A 14,380-nucleotide genomic window follows, 5' to 3' on the forward strand; every position below is an offset into this window, starting at 1 on the left:
TGGTTGGGTCACAAAGTGCATAGTGAAACTCGGTTGATTCTCGATGTTTGTAGTATATGAAATTACAAACATTACGTATTGGGGGAATTGAAGTAATAGAAAACATGATTCAGATAGATATGTTTTTTATTAACTTTTATTTGAACCTCCGATGCAGCAGAAGTACAATCCCCCTTTTCATAACCAATATTTTAGTTGAAGTAATTGATCATTGATGTCAGACAACAATGTATGAATAATGACTCCACTTTGAATGTTACTGAGAAAGATTACAGACCTCTTAAATGGTGAAAGCATCCGAGCGGTCTGTCAACAGAGTAAGATATATTTTCCACCATGCTTGAAATCTTCTGCTTGGTCAGCATAAACCTGGAGAGAAACATCGTTTATCATCTGTGCATCTATAAAGCTTCTATTACAAAATAAATATGAACTGAATGACATCAACGTAGAGCTAGAAACACTCTTCCTGTCTAGAACTGGATAATGACTTCTTCCTGATTGTGTCTACTCATAACCACTTTGGGATGGGCTTGATTCCTGATCTGGGACGCTCCCCTCTGCTTCGAGTTAAGGGGCTGAGAGGGAGGACAGCTCCATGAATGCTATTATGCGTATGGCCCCAGAGCATCTGCACATGGATATACCACAATAGGCAGAAGCAGCACCTGCAAGCAACCCTAACCCTTCTTCAGGTGCAGGCCTGGCCCCACTGCACCAGGACCACCTGAAGGAGTTGCAGGCCCGTTGGAGGGACACCAAGGCCTGCCCCTGTCTCTCTGCAGACCCGGGCAGCCATGCAGGAGTCAGCCTGGATTACATTCCAGCCGTTGAGCTTACCATTGCTTCCCTTATTGTGTCCCCAGATGAAGCTCTGAGAAGGCAAGCGAGGCGCCCGCCTTCCCTGGAGGGCTTATGATGCAGGATCACTCATGAGAAACTCCTTATTGCGTCTCATGTTGATCCTCTCAGCGTCACAGCAGGATGTGTAGCTGCTGATTCCATCACTTTTGTGATGCCTCACTGGAGGCATTTGGACTGTTGTCCAGAGAGCTTGGACCAACGATGTCCATCCTGGTGCAAGGGTGTCGCCAGGTTTGACCGTCACAGTCAGAATGCCCAAAGAAAACATCTAACTATTCCTTATTCGCAGCTAATTTAGAGCAACAAACAGATCAATGACGAGGCTAAACCTCTAGAAAAGCATTCCTCCTCCTTGCCCACCCTATCACGGTCCCAGTTCTCTCTGGGGGTGTTGTGTCCTCGTCCCTACCTCCAGTTCCCTAGAAAAACTCCTCATATGTTCGCTTTTCTGCAAATGGGCGTTTTCCCAACAGTTCCATCATGTCACTCTTCTCTAGAACCTCTTTCTCCAGCAGCCGAAGTGCCACCTAAAGAGTGGGGCAGAATTTATTAAAGGTGTTGTGTTCTACATCCAGGAAAAGTACAGTTTTTAGATTAGATGACAGAAATGCTGAGCCGCTTGAAGAACACACACACAGAACACCTTTACCTTGTCCACCTCGGCCTTCTTCTTGTTCAGCAGCTGCTGAGTTCTCTGGTACGCCTCACTGATTAAGGCTCGGACCTCGATGTCAATGAGATGAGCTGTAGCCTCGCTGTAAGGTCTCTGCAGAACAATCTCACCTTGCTGAGGAAGGTCAAAGGACACCTGACCCACCTTTGGGTTCATCCCAAACTGAACGATCTGCAGCACAGAGGGGGCAGGCATTCAAACAGTAGCCCCCAACTTCCTGAGAACAACTTTCTAACCAAACATTTGTTCAAAAGTTCATTTCTTCCATTCTGCGTTGTCATGGAAACGGAGCCCAATCACTTCAGGTCGTGGCGACAAAACATTCTGCTCTTTTTGTTTGCACCAGAACCTCCACGAACGTCTGAGTGTCATCCCTGACTTGTTCCGTGTTCTCCACCTACTCTGCAACTACGGTTTCCCAAACAGAACCGAAATGAAAAGACGATCTGAGAAAAAAGAGGATAAGTGAACTCTGACCTGTGCATAGGCACTCTGGGTGACCTTTTGGAGGTCGTCCCGGGCTCCAGTGGTGACGCAGCCAAAGAAGATCTCCTCAGAAACTTGGCCTCCCAAGATCATACACATGTGGTCCAGCAGCTGTTCTTTGGTGTAGAGGTACTGCTCTTTAGGCAGGTACTGGGCATAGCCCAGACCCTTTCCTCTGGGGATGATAGACACCTGCAGGGGTTTCACAGAATGGTCTTTAAAAAGTGTCCCTCTCATGCTTGGAGGTGTAAGCACTGTTGTAAGTTAAATTCTAAAATAATAACTTCCTTTGCTGCTAAGTCAGACTGTTCTATTAAGTCTTGTCAGTCCTCAGATGGAAATCTGGTGGAAATCATCAGGCTGTAACCATTGAGATGAAGCCAGGAACCTGGACCAGGACCTGGCCCCGCGAACGCTGACCACAACACATAAAGCCAGTCTGTGACATCATCCATGAGCTGACCTTCAGCAGGGGGTCGGCATGCTCCAGGAACCACCCAGCAACAGCGTGGCCTGCTTCATGGTAGGCCACCCTCTCCTTCTCATCCGGCTGGAGGACCTTTGTCTTCTTCTCCAGACCTTTAACACACAATTCATCCATTTGGTTCTTCCTTTCAGCTCCGAAATCTCATTGTCAGATTTGAGTTTATTTGTGAAATCAGATGATGGAATTGGAGGGAAGTGAACTGATTTTACTCTAGTGCCCATTTAAAGTTGCACCCCAGTCATAAGTTCTCTGAATTCTGTTTTAAATTGCAGGGCTCTAAATGAGAGACACGCTGTGTTTGAGCCGGTCTCCGTTTTAAAACCTGCACCGAGCGACGTAGCAGCCTTCAATTTAAACTCCTGAACGTGTCACTTCACCTCCAATCACTCTCTCGATGGCCTGCTCAATGTGCTTTTGGTTGATGGAATCTGAAGTGTGGCGAGCAGCAATCAGAGCGGCCTCATTACAAACGTTAGCGATGTCTGCCCCTGAAAAGAGAAGCCGAATAGGTGAGACTGTCCCACTGATGCCTGGACCCTGACATGCCTTTACCTGAGAAACCAGGCGTGAGTGCAGCCATTTTCAATGCCAAAGTGTCTTTATTCAGGGTCTGGTCCACCTTCAGAGGCCTCAGGTGGACTTGGAAGATGGATGCTCGACCCTTGATATCAGGTAGGTCTGACAACATTTGTTATCACACAGTTATTACAGTTATTACTTTGCGAATTGACAATTTGTTTTCTCACCAATGTAAATCTGTCGGTCAAAACGGCCGGGTCTCATGAGAGCAGGGTCCAGAATGTCTGGTCTGTTGGTTCCTGCAAGAACCACAACATTGGTGGTTGTGTTGAACCCTGAAAAGACGGAGGGAAGAGACAGACGTGGCAACATCGTTTCAGAAGATTCAAGCGCAGTGGCGTCCCGAGGTTCCTGTCACCCACCGTCCATCTCCACCAGAAGCTGATTCAGCGTGTTCTCCTGCTCACTCTGTCCTCCGAAGTTTCCTCGCCCTCGTTTTCGCCCCACGGCATCGATCTCGTCGATGAAGAGGATGCAAGGCGCATTGTGCCGGGCCATCGCAAAGAGATCTCTAACCTGCACAGCAAGCAAAGCCTTGTTCTATCTTTGTGGAGTCCAATAGTGCTTATTTGCATTTTTCTTTCTCTACCCTGGCAGGACCGACGCCCACAAACATCTCCAGGAACTCAGAACCATTAACGGTGATGAAGGGGACGTTGGCCTCGCCTGCTGTTGCTTTGGCCAGAAGAGTCTTTCCTGTTCCCGGAGGGCCTGTCAGAATGGCGCCCTACACACAACAAACATGAAGGTCCTCCATCCATCACCAGAACCCACCAAGCCCCTCTACCTATGTTTACCCCCACCTTTGGGATCTTGGCTCCCAGGTTCAAGTACTGTGTAGGGTTCTTCAGGAAGTTAACAAAGTCCATGATCTCGAGCTTGGCCTCCTCACACCCAGCCACATCTTTGAAATTGACTTCAATCGTATGTTTTCGGATCTTTGCCGTCGTCTCACTGAAGCTGAACAGCCCCCTCATGCCCCAGCCAGGATGTCCACCCCCAGGTCGATCCCGAACGAGCATGATGATAAAGAACCCAGTGATGAGCAGAGCGGGGAGCATGCTCAAGAGTAGCGTTCTGCAGGAGAAGATGGCATTGGACCACAGAAACAAGTCAAGCTGCCCCAGGTGATAAAGAGACTCACCCCTCACTCATGGTGGTGTAAACCACACTCAGACGGTTCTCGCCCTTGATGCCCAGCTCCTTCTGAGCGGTCTCCAGGTTCTGCTCGAATGTGTCCACGCTTCCAATATTAAACCACACGTACCGCTGCAAACACACAACAGAATACTGTGGGTGGCAGCTTTAAAAACGCCATAAACAAGTGTCCTCCTGCAGCTCAGCTTTAATCTAACAACACAGCCCCCCACGGACACCGACGGGGACCCCCCACAATGCTCTGAGCATCGCTAAAGTTCAATCTGCTAACTTTCTGTGGCTGGTGTTCTTCAGGAACTCACCACGCCCATCGGCTTCTTTCCAGCAGAGAAAACGGCTTTGACGTAGCGCTTGTCGACCACCTCTAATCGATCCACCTGTGGGATCCAACGAGGTACCTTTGGTTAGTCCGGCCTTGAGCCACAACCTACTGACATCCTCAAATGTTCCGTGCAAATGTATTCCCGTGTGGAGGGAAGAAGCCAGAACATTTGGAGGTGAGCGACGCCGTCAGATCAGAATTGGCTTGGGGCTTGTTTCTGCCGACCCTGGCAGATCCATTCGCTCAATGGTGACTTTAAAGTTGTAGTTTCATCTGGTTTGCCTGCTGTTGTCATAGTTTGTAATATTTGGAGCCTGTTGTCCCCAGTTTATCCTTGTTTGTATGTGACAGCACTTTAATGCAGATGTGGGTTCACCGCTGCCTCCGCCACGTCAATTAGAACCTGGCTAAACAAAGATTCCACTCAAACACTCACCACTCCCTTGGAGAGGTAGTTGTTGACAAACTCCTTCCAGCTGACCTCATGTCCTCCATCCCTGAAGAGGAAATAATAGGCGACGGTTGTCCAGAAAGCCAGCCCAGTCAGGAAAAACATCCGGAATTCTTTATTGTCCCATGGAACGTCACCCTGAAAAAGCACAATCTCCTCAGGCATCAGTCAGCAGCAGCGGCCTCACTTAGTTCTTGTCTCCACTGACCTTCTGCAGACGGCTGTACCAGTGGGTCTCATCCCGATGTTCTCCTCGTTTTCCTCCTCGTTTTCCTGCTCCTCCTCCTGCTCCTCCAGAGGATCTCTGAGTATTACCCGGTTTGGTGTCTGAGATTTTAAAGTCAATATTCAGGATTTAAAGGCACACTATCATTGAGGATAATTCAATCCTCAGTGGGTCCACAATCTGACCTGAATCACAAAGAACACACACGCACACACACACACACACACACACCACACACACACACAACACACACACACACACAACACACACACACACAACACACACACACACACACACACACAGATACAGCACCATTGGGTGGTTTGGAACTCCATCTATACGCTCCCAACAGGTCACCCAGAACGCTCCGTGCTTTTCCTAATTGTCTCGTATCGCTCAATGACGTCACCTGACCAACAAGAAAGTTCTGAATGGTTCCACTGAACGTCACCCAGAAAACAGCACAACCTCCTGAGGCATCAGCCAGCAGCTGCAGCCTCACTTTGTCAACACCGACCTTCTGTAGACGGCCGTACCGGTGCAGCTCATCCCAACGTCCTCCTGCTCCTCCAGAGGATCCCTGAGTACCACGTTTGGTGTCTGAGATTTAAGTCAATAGTCAGGATTTAAAGCCACAGAATGATCAAGGATGATTCAATCCTCAAATCACAAAGGAATGCAGCTTATTTAAAAGAAGAAAAAGATAGAGGATTATACATAAAATCTGTTCCGCTTTCATTAGGAGGCAGATTTACAGCACCTTTTGGTAGTTTGGAATTCAGTCTGTTTGCTCCCAACAGGTCATTCAGAACGCTCCGTCTGTGATCCAGCTGTCGTGCATTGTTCAATGATGCCACCTGAGCATCAAGACAGCACCAGCCAATGATGTGATCCATGCAGAAACCAAAACACAAAAGTCTTTGTCTTATTCAGATGAACATTTTTGATGACACATTTGGTATTTGAAGTAATTGTTATGTAAGTGTGTGCTGACCCCTGTAGCGGCTCCAGTTAGCACCGTGTTAGCATGTCTACCTTCCTGCCTGGACAAAACCTTGGGCAACAGGAGCCTGAACAGGTTCCTACACCCCAGGGACGGTCGCAGGTAACAGTGAGCCATTGTCACAGTGGAAAAAGAGGCATGGAATGACAGCAACGGTCCCTAAACGCAACTTCAATAGGTCACCAACACTGACTGGCTAAAGGATATAAGCAAAAAAGGTATAACTTCAATTACAGAGGTGATGAGCAGAAGGATTTCCTTGAAAGCTAGCTAGCCAATCGGTGGTTACATAACATAGTGTTTTGCTTGATGATCAAAGCCATTTATAATCAAAGACACTTGGCTTTTGTTCACAGACAAACATGGTTGTTACGTAACCTCCTTGGCAGAGCTGATAAGTTCAACGCCACAGAAAACTGTAACCTGCGTTCATTCAAATAGTTTCACGGCCACCGAGGGGGTTTGTGACAGCCGGTGTCTGTTTGAAAAACAACTAAAAAAGATGATCGTCATCACCAAGACGAAGCTTTCAGATCAGACCTACAAAGGTTCAGGTGTATTTGCTCTGCTGTTACAGATATTCTGTTTGTGCTCCACTGCTGGTGCAGTTTTTATTATTTATTATTATTTTTGAATACAGTTGTTCTCCATAGTCATAGCAGATGTCACTGTGTCCTCTTCCCCTGTTCAGCCATCATTCTTGGCATGAAAGCATTTTAACTTGTGCCAGAAACAGGATAAATTTTATTCCAAAATAAGCAGGTGCTGTGGAGATTTGTGTTGGTGAGTCCAAGGATTTCATTGTTAGTGAATCTGTTTTTGTCTTTTTTTGTTAGTATTTAATTCCAGTCGTAGTGTTCAATTGTTTTCCTCAATGTGAATGTTTGTGGAGGTTTTTGAACTTTAAAAAGAACTGTAAAAAGAACTGTATGATGTGTGTGTGTGGGGGGGTGCTAAACTTTGGTGATAACACAAATTGTGCACATGGTTGTGGTTGAAGATAATCAATACTAGAATAGTCTATAGCTGAGGGCATACACAAGGTTCCATGGTATAATCGGTTGAAAAGGGACTCTGATCCCCTTTTTTGCTGTTTGAAGTCATTTCTGCGTGACGCCACACGCGTCCTGCCTGCGGTTTCCAACTGCAGTTCTCTTTTTATCGATAGGGGGCGCCGCTGGGCCTCAACCCGTGGAGCTGACTCACACTGTCACGCTGAAGTACACGATCTCCATTTCGAGATTCGCCTGCATGCAGTCACACCTGTTCAATTAAATGGATGCTCCTGCTCGTCTGCTGCCGAAAAGGCTCTGCATAACCAAGTACTCCCTTAGAAAAGGACTCATTACTGCATCATGGGGCTAAACTCTGTGCCAACACTGCTGCCGCCCCAATCATGGCACAATTCTGTTGTGCAGAGCAGCAGGTCCTTGAGGAAGATGTGCCCCTCCACAAACTCTTAAACTGGCAAGTGCATTTCTATTTTTAATGTCTCGGGGGTTCAACCAGATCCCACGGATGAACTTGTGGTTCAACAGCTTCCCCTAATTGGCTGCAGCACCTCCAGTTCGGAACGCTTCCATAACCTTGCTGGTGAGCACCCTCTCCACTGCAGAGCTCCGGTAAAACATTACAAGACTAGAAATCCAACCACAAATGGGGAGGCTCGGTCACCGTTGGGTTTCCATCATCTCACATGAGAAATCAGAGATTTAATCTGCTTTCTAAAAGGTTATTGGTCCCCTTTGCCACCACATTCGGTCCCGTTATCATTTTATTCTAAAAGGTTTTGATATTTCCGCCTCCCGTTTTTGTCTCTGCTGTCAAACTTGCTGAAAAAAATCCTTCCCTCAACTGTAAATCATGAATAACACAAGAAAAACTGCAGCGGAAGCCTCGTAAAATGACTTCATTGCACCCCCACTGTTTGATATTTCAATAGATTTTACATGTTTTACTGTATAAAATTACAAATTGTATACTTTTGGACAGAAAGAAGACGTGATTCAGATGAGTATGATGTACAGTGTTGATGTCAGACGCACACGTATGAATTAATAACACCCAAAGTGGCGCTGATGAGACATTTGTAGAAACAAAAATATATTTTGTAGTTAAATAAAACATTCTAAATCTAAAAATACAGGCAAAACTAAGAACTACAATAAGAGCTTTTGTATGAGGTGAGACACAGTCCAGATTCTTCACATGCAAGAAGACAAAAGAAGAACACGATTGAAACAATCGAATCTGTCAGTCAACAGATTTCGTGATATTTTCCACCACCCTGTTGAACTCCTCTGGTTGATCAGCATAAACGTGGTGAGAGGCGTCGTCTATCATCTATACAGGGGACAAACAGGAAATTAGGATGAGTAAAACAGCCGCTACACAAATAAATCTAAATTGAAGGACATTAGCGTAGCGCTGGGAGCTACTCACCAGTACTTTGGTGTGGGCTTGCTTCCTGATCTGGGCCACACTCTCCCCCGACGAGCTGTCCACCCAGGACCGCGCTCCGTACAACATGGTGACCGGCATGGACGGGGGCAGCAGGTGAACCCGCTGCAGCATGGGCCTCTTGGCCCAACCCAGAGACTCCGACATGGCGCGGAAACCCACCTCGCCACTGGGAGGGGAATTTACAATTTTATTTATTTTTCTTCCAGGTTTGCCCCCATTTCTCCTAATTAAAATGATTCATATTTCCAACGTGCATCGAGTTCATATGGGACTAAAGGACGCCTCACCTTGGCGCTTGGGCGTTACAGTGGTAAATGTACTGCGTCATGGTGTCGTCCTCAAACATGTCTTCGAATTTCCTTTTGAAGTCAGGACGAAATCGGTTGACCAGGCCTGGACCTGAACCGGCGACACGGCGTCAGGTTAGCTTGCGATTAGCACGTTGTTAGAGAAAGCGCAGCGTAGCTGATGCCTCACCCCACGGCCCTGCAGCTCTGATGACCGCCAGAGGGTTGAAGAAGGAAACCACCGTTGCAATACCTTTGACCCAGCGAGGCAGGCCCGGCCTCTTTGCGACATCTGCCCCCTGACCGTCTTGGGTGGGCGGCTGGGATCTCTCGGGAAAACCCCAGGGGTCCACCAGGATTAGATGAGACACCCTGGAAGAATGGGGTTTACAAAACTGAAGAATAGGAGACAAGATGCCGGCAGTTGTTTGTCATTCTAACATGCAGAAACCTGCATCTGTATCAGCCGCTCTGGTGTTAATGAGACATGTAGCCTTCAGCAGAGACCAGCGTGGCGGCTGCAGATAAGACTGAACAGAGAAGATGAAGTGTTCCGTTGGAATATTCCTGCTAAATCGGGCAAAGGGCACCTTCCTGCGAGTTGTGGTCACGTGTAGGTTTGTTTGTCTAAGAGGCAGGTGCAGGGAAATCATCAAAACTGGTTTACTTTCTGATTAACTGCTTTGATTTTGCCTTACGCTGCTGTAGGGTTTGAAATACGAGTTCAATCTGTTCCATCGTTGGTTGCTGATTAGGACTGGCAGGCCTGGATTTATGCAGACTTAGAGCAAAATCCATATTCATCATGGTTCTATAGGGTAGACGACAACCCACATACATCAGCATCACGTTACTGAAGCGACACACCAGCTTTGGTTGCTGTTGGAAGGCTGCGCGACAGGTGCTGATTTAGAAATTAAATTCTTTTTACCGTGTAAAAGAATGAAGAACAAAGGGAGAAACAGGAGCGCGTGCATACGCCGTTAACTGCTTCAACCACTATGGAAGTTTCCAGAAGGCTGAGATAAAATGTAACGATCAGTTCAAGGCCAAGTGCGTGCAAAGGTGAGGATCTGCGCTCGGACACGTGCGCACCACTGACCACGTTTAACTGGTTCCCTTTGCTGCGAGAGAATAAACTGTGTCTGCTTTTGTAACCAGATGCTTCCTGTTTTCAGCCTTTAAACTCCCAAAAAATGATGATGTCATAGGATACATTCTTTGGGTGATGGACAGAAACTTGTGGAACCACTGCAGCCTAATTGCCGACACCAATCCCCCCCCCCCACCCCCCCGGGTGGCCAGACAACCAGACAACCTTGGATTTGCATGGAGGGAAATCATTAATATACAAATTAGATTCAGATCTGGATGATTTGCAATTTCAATTCCTGGACTTACTTGATTTTTTTCCCCCTCTGATAGCTGCTCTTATCGTGCATATATTTGCATATTTATTTATCATTTCACTGTGTTAGAACTCCATCCTTCTTGATTCGCATATGAATGCGTTTTATTAAAAGGTCTTTAAAAACTCTGAGTACCAGAAGTCTTCCCCAGGAAATTATTCAAGAGAAAATCTGTTTCCTTGACAATCTGACGCTAAACAGGACATCCCCATTCATATCCTTACCTAGAGGGGTACTGGATAGCATATGAGGTTGCCAGGTAACCGCCCAGACTGTGTCCCAGCAGCACCATCTTCTCCAGGCCAACAGACTGCCTCCATTGTTCAATAGACGCGATAAATTTCTCCTCCGCCTTTTCAGCATCAGAGGGAAAGGAGGGCCTGGAGCTCCTGCCAAAGCCGAGGAGGTCAAAGGCGTACACAGGCCGTGAGCGACTCAGCGCTTCTAAGTTCCTGATCCACAAGCCAACCCCGCCTCCAAAGCCGTGGACCATCACAAGAGGAGTCTTTGAGGCTTAGGGGATCAAATTAAGACAGGAAAGAGAACAAAGGGTTTTATGATGCAAACAGCATTCAAGGACCAGAGCCAATTTGGAAAGCAAAGACAGGCCGATACCTTGTTCTGTGGGTTTGGTCACCGATTTGTTGGTGACAGTCAGAGTCCATATTCGTTCCTGATTTGGTAGGGTCACAAATCGAGCCAATAGATCATTCTGAATACCTGTAGTGACCAACAGGAGAGATGAGGAGAGCGCCTTTAATGAGGTTAGAAATAAACAGCTATGCTAGTACGCGCGTATTATGGCAAGGACTTGTGGGTTTTAATAAGAAAGTACGAGTCAAAGCATCCTCACAGGAAAGAATCTTGGACTCTGTGGTCTTTAACAGGGACATGGACGTAGGACGCCAGGAAGGCCACCAGCTCCAGATTGAACTCGACCTTTAAAAAAACCCCAAAAAAACCCCAAAACATGGAGTCAGAAGAAAAGTGTGACTTCAATTTCCCCTCTCCTTGTTAGTTTTATTTGTATGAATTGCACATTTGAATATATGATAACGTCACCTTCAACCACCATTCAACTCTTAAGAACAAGAAAAGTGACACATACAAAAAAAGGACTAGCGCACATTAATATTATGAAAAGCAAAATCCTCATCAGCAGTGGGATCTGTAGTTATGTTCGTGTAAACTCTAATTTACCCTCATGTTTGAGTTAATTATGAGGGTATATTCCTATCACTTCAGCAGCTCCACCTGCGGAGCTTCTACCTGTTAGGCAACCACGCGTCGTTCAAATCGCTGAGTCATGCAAAGATTCAGCAGAACATTACAGATCCAAATACGTGATAAAAGAAAATTACATACAAGACACGAGTACTTTACAAAAGGTTGGCCGAGTTACATCACAACCGTATTCTCCGGAGGTGACATTCGTTCGTTTACTTACTCTGTTTCACAATCGTTCTGCATCGGAGCTGTGGTCGCAGGAGAGTCCATTGTGTAACATTTCGCAGCGACTTCCTGCAGATGAGACAAATTACAGTGAAAAAACACGCCTTCTGGATGTGTTTATAACCGGTGTGTTTATCTAATGTTTTGTAACGTGAATTCCTTGATCAGCTGACCCATCCCAAAGATGTTCTACTATAAAGATGCCTCATCCAGGACTACAAGGACTAATGGTTTCCAGTCCAAATGGGCTTAGAGTTAACAAAAAATGAATATTTATTCTACACAATGATTCATCACAGATTAATCTCAAATCTTTGTGTAATAGTCATTATTGTCTTGAGTTCAAAACAAGAATGCCCACCACACATTTGTTAGGGTCTTGGAAAAATACGTCAGAGTGGATGATCTGTCGAATGTCATACCTCTTTGCCGGCATGAAGAATCATTCCGGCTGTGGAGGTGTCGGAAGATATTTTTTGCAACACCACTGCCAGTTCCGGCTCAAGAGGACACGTCACTCATTCGTCTGAGGAAGGGACCTATGCTAAATTAGCCCGCTGGCCCCTTTGGCACCACATTTAACGTCGAACCATGTCGAACTCCGTAATATCGGTTATTTCTCGTTTTCTGGAGGAGTACACGACAACGACTCCCAACAAGCTGAAAGTGGTGGACGCGTACTTGCTGTACATCTTGCTAACCGGAGCGCTGCAGTTCCTCTACTGCCTGCTCGTCGGCACCTTCCCGTTCAATAGTTTTCTTTCTGGCTTCATCTCATGTGTCGGCTCGTTCATCCTCGCAGGTATCTACTTATTTAGACCTTTAATCAGCTGTTATTTCCAGTGAAAAATAGCCAGGACATATCCTTTTATTAAACGTGTCTTTGACGTCAGGATAGCTAACTGCTAATGCTAACCTTTCAAATGAGCTCATTCCTAAAAAAGCATTGGATGGACCGTGGCGTTATTGGCATGACCATAGTGAAATGATTGTTCAGTATGATAATAGTTGTGCATACCTTTTGCCATTGATAATAGTTGTGCGTACCTTTTGCCATTGATAATAGTTGTGCATACCTTTTGCCATTGACATACATGTGTTATTCCTGTGGCTGGTTGCATGTTCGCAGCTGTTGTCAGGTTCATTCAGGATTTTAAAGCATGCACCTGCAGCACTTAAAACAGTAATGTCATAAGTGCAACAGCTCGGCTAAGATTTCTCTTTGCCCTGGATGACTCGAGAACTTTTGACATGTTTCCTTTGTTTTTTTGTCTCGCAGTTTGTCTTCGCATCCAGATCAACCCACAGAACAAAGGAGACTTCCTGTCCATCTCCCCAGAAAGAGCTTTTGCCGACTTCCTCTTCGCTCACACGGTCCTCCATCTGGTTGTGATGAACTTCATCGGCTGAATCGTCGCTCTGCCCCTCTCGGAGGTGGGAAATGCCTGTTCAAATTTCAAATCTGTGTGTTTCTCTGTATCAGAATACCTCTATTATAGTAGATGTGGACTATTTTGTCAAACTAACGAGCCCGTCTTGATGAAAGGGAAGCTGCATTTATTCATTTTTACCTTACAGGTTTCTGATTATTGGGCGCTTGTCCTTTGGGTGTTCTCAGCCACATTAACTGTTTATCATTTGGTTTTACTCAATGGGAAAGAAGACAGACTTCTCTATGAACTCTCCCGGGGTGCCTCATATTGCTTTTGCCTTGTTGGAGAACTTTTATTGAGTTCCTGCACTTCCAGGCGGCAGGAGAGGCCAAACCGCTTGTCCTCTCTCCGTTTTCTTCGGAATAATAAGTCCCAAAACTTCTCTTTCTTTGATAGATTGGATCAGATCCGCTTCAGAACACACCGCCGATGCCCCTCACCGTTGGCGGCGTTTCACATCCGGCTCACAACAATCTACAGGCCATAATTGTCTTCTTTTTCTAAAGTTAAATCCTGCAGACATTCCCTTTTTTGCACTGACAAAATAAAAGCTGAAACGGTGACCAGCAGTGCACGAGTTTTCCATGAGTTTGCAATAAATAATCTCTGCCTCAAGATCTTCAGAATTCGGGTTTTATTCAGTAAATGTGTTTGAGTTGTCCAAATACTTAGATTTGACAGCATTCTGACACAAACGGAGGGGGGGCGGTGATCTTACATGTAATTGCTATTGCTCCTGTCAGCCCTGGGTGTCGTCCCTCCCCGTGTCAGGATAAGCAGGAACACTGACAGAACCCCTCCAGGCCATTTTTATATTATTAAGTCAGTGTGTGTGACGGCTGATTGACATCCAATCTGAGGGGGGGGGGCGGTTGGCATCCCAACAGCACTGAGATCATCACAAGTGTCATGTTGGTGCTGATTCAGACATAATGAGCGAGCCCGGTGCCGTGCAGCTCCGCTCTCCTGCTTCCAACGCGCACCGCGTGCACGCCCAGACTCGACTGGGTCTCCTAAGGAGACGTTATCCTCTAAATCTGACTCGGCGGCGCTCATCATCAATAGTCCTGCTCAAAAACTTGGCAGA

The 14,380-nt window shown here is 46.4% G+C and overlaps 3 protein-coding genes across 3 annotated transcripts; 1 reads left to right on the forward strand and 2 right to left on the reverse strand.

Moving 5' to 3' along the window:
- Window positions 1-16: 16 nt before the first annotated feature.
- On the reverse strand, window positions 17-5,459 carry LOC130538318 (AFG3-like protein 2). Its single transcript, XM_057055716.1, has 15 exons — window positions 5,229-5,459; window positions 5,006-5,158; window positions 4,553-4,624; window positions 4,234-4,358; window positions 3,893-4,166; window positions 3,679-3,816; window positions 3,452-3,605; window positions 3,257-3,364; window positions 3,063-3,188; window positions 2,888-2,998; window positions 2,487-2,602; window positions 2,015-2,215; window positions 1,514-1,708; window positions 1,274-1,391; window positions 17-369 (listed from the first exon to the last, which is right to left on the reverse strand). Exons 2-14 carry the CDS (start codon window positions 5,123-5,125, stop codon window positions 1,284-1,286), a joined length of 1,848 nt encoding a protein of 615 aa, XP_056911696.1. The 5' UTR covers window positions 5,126-5,158; window positions 5,229-5,459; the 3' UTR covers window positions 17-369; window positions 1,274-1,283.
- Window positions 5,460-8,143: 2,684 nt separating this feature from the next.
- On the reverse strand, window positions 8,144-12,136 carry abhd4 (abhydrolase domain containing 4, N-acyl phospholipase B). Its single transcript, XM_057055717.1, has 8 exons — window positions 11,856-12,136; window positions 11,262-11,347; window positions 11,024-11,128; window positions 10,633-10,921; window positions 9,190-9,371; window positions 9,000-9,111; window positions 8,692-8,878; window positions 8,144-8,592 (listed from the first exon to the last, which is right to left on the reverse strand). Exons 1-8 carry the CDS (start codon window positions 11,903-11,905, stop codon window positions 8,503-8,505), a joined length of 1,101 nt encoding a protein of 366 aa, XP_056911697.1. The 5' UTR covers window positions 11,906-12,136; the 3' UTR covers window positions 8,144-8,502.
- Window positions 12,137-12,346: 210 nt separating this feature from the next.
- Window positions 12,347-13,908, forward strand: dad1 (defender against cell death 1). Its single transcript, XM_057055726.1, has 3 exons — window positions 12,347-12,662; window positions 13,140-13,294; window positions 13,690-13,908. The coding sequence occupies exons 1-2, from the start codon at window positions 12,452-12,454 to the stop codon at window positions 13,268-13,270; spliced, it is 342 nt and encodes a 113-aa protein (XP_056911706.1). The 5' UTR covers window positions 12,347-12,451; the 3' UTR covers window positions 13,271-13,294; window positions 13,690-13,908.
- Window positions 13,909-14,380: the final 472 nt, after the last annotated feature.

This window comes from Takifugu flavidus, chromosome 15, assembly GCF_003711565.1.
Source record: "Takifugu flavidus isolate HTHZ2018 chromosome 15, ASM371156v2, whole genome shotgun sequence".
Lineage (NCBI taxonomy): Eukaryota > Metazoa > Chordata > Actinopteri > Tetraodontiformes > Tetraodontidae > Takifugu > Takifugu flavidus.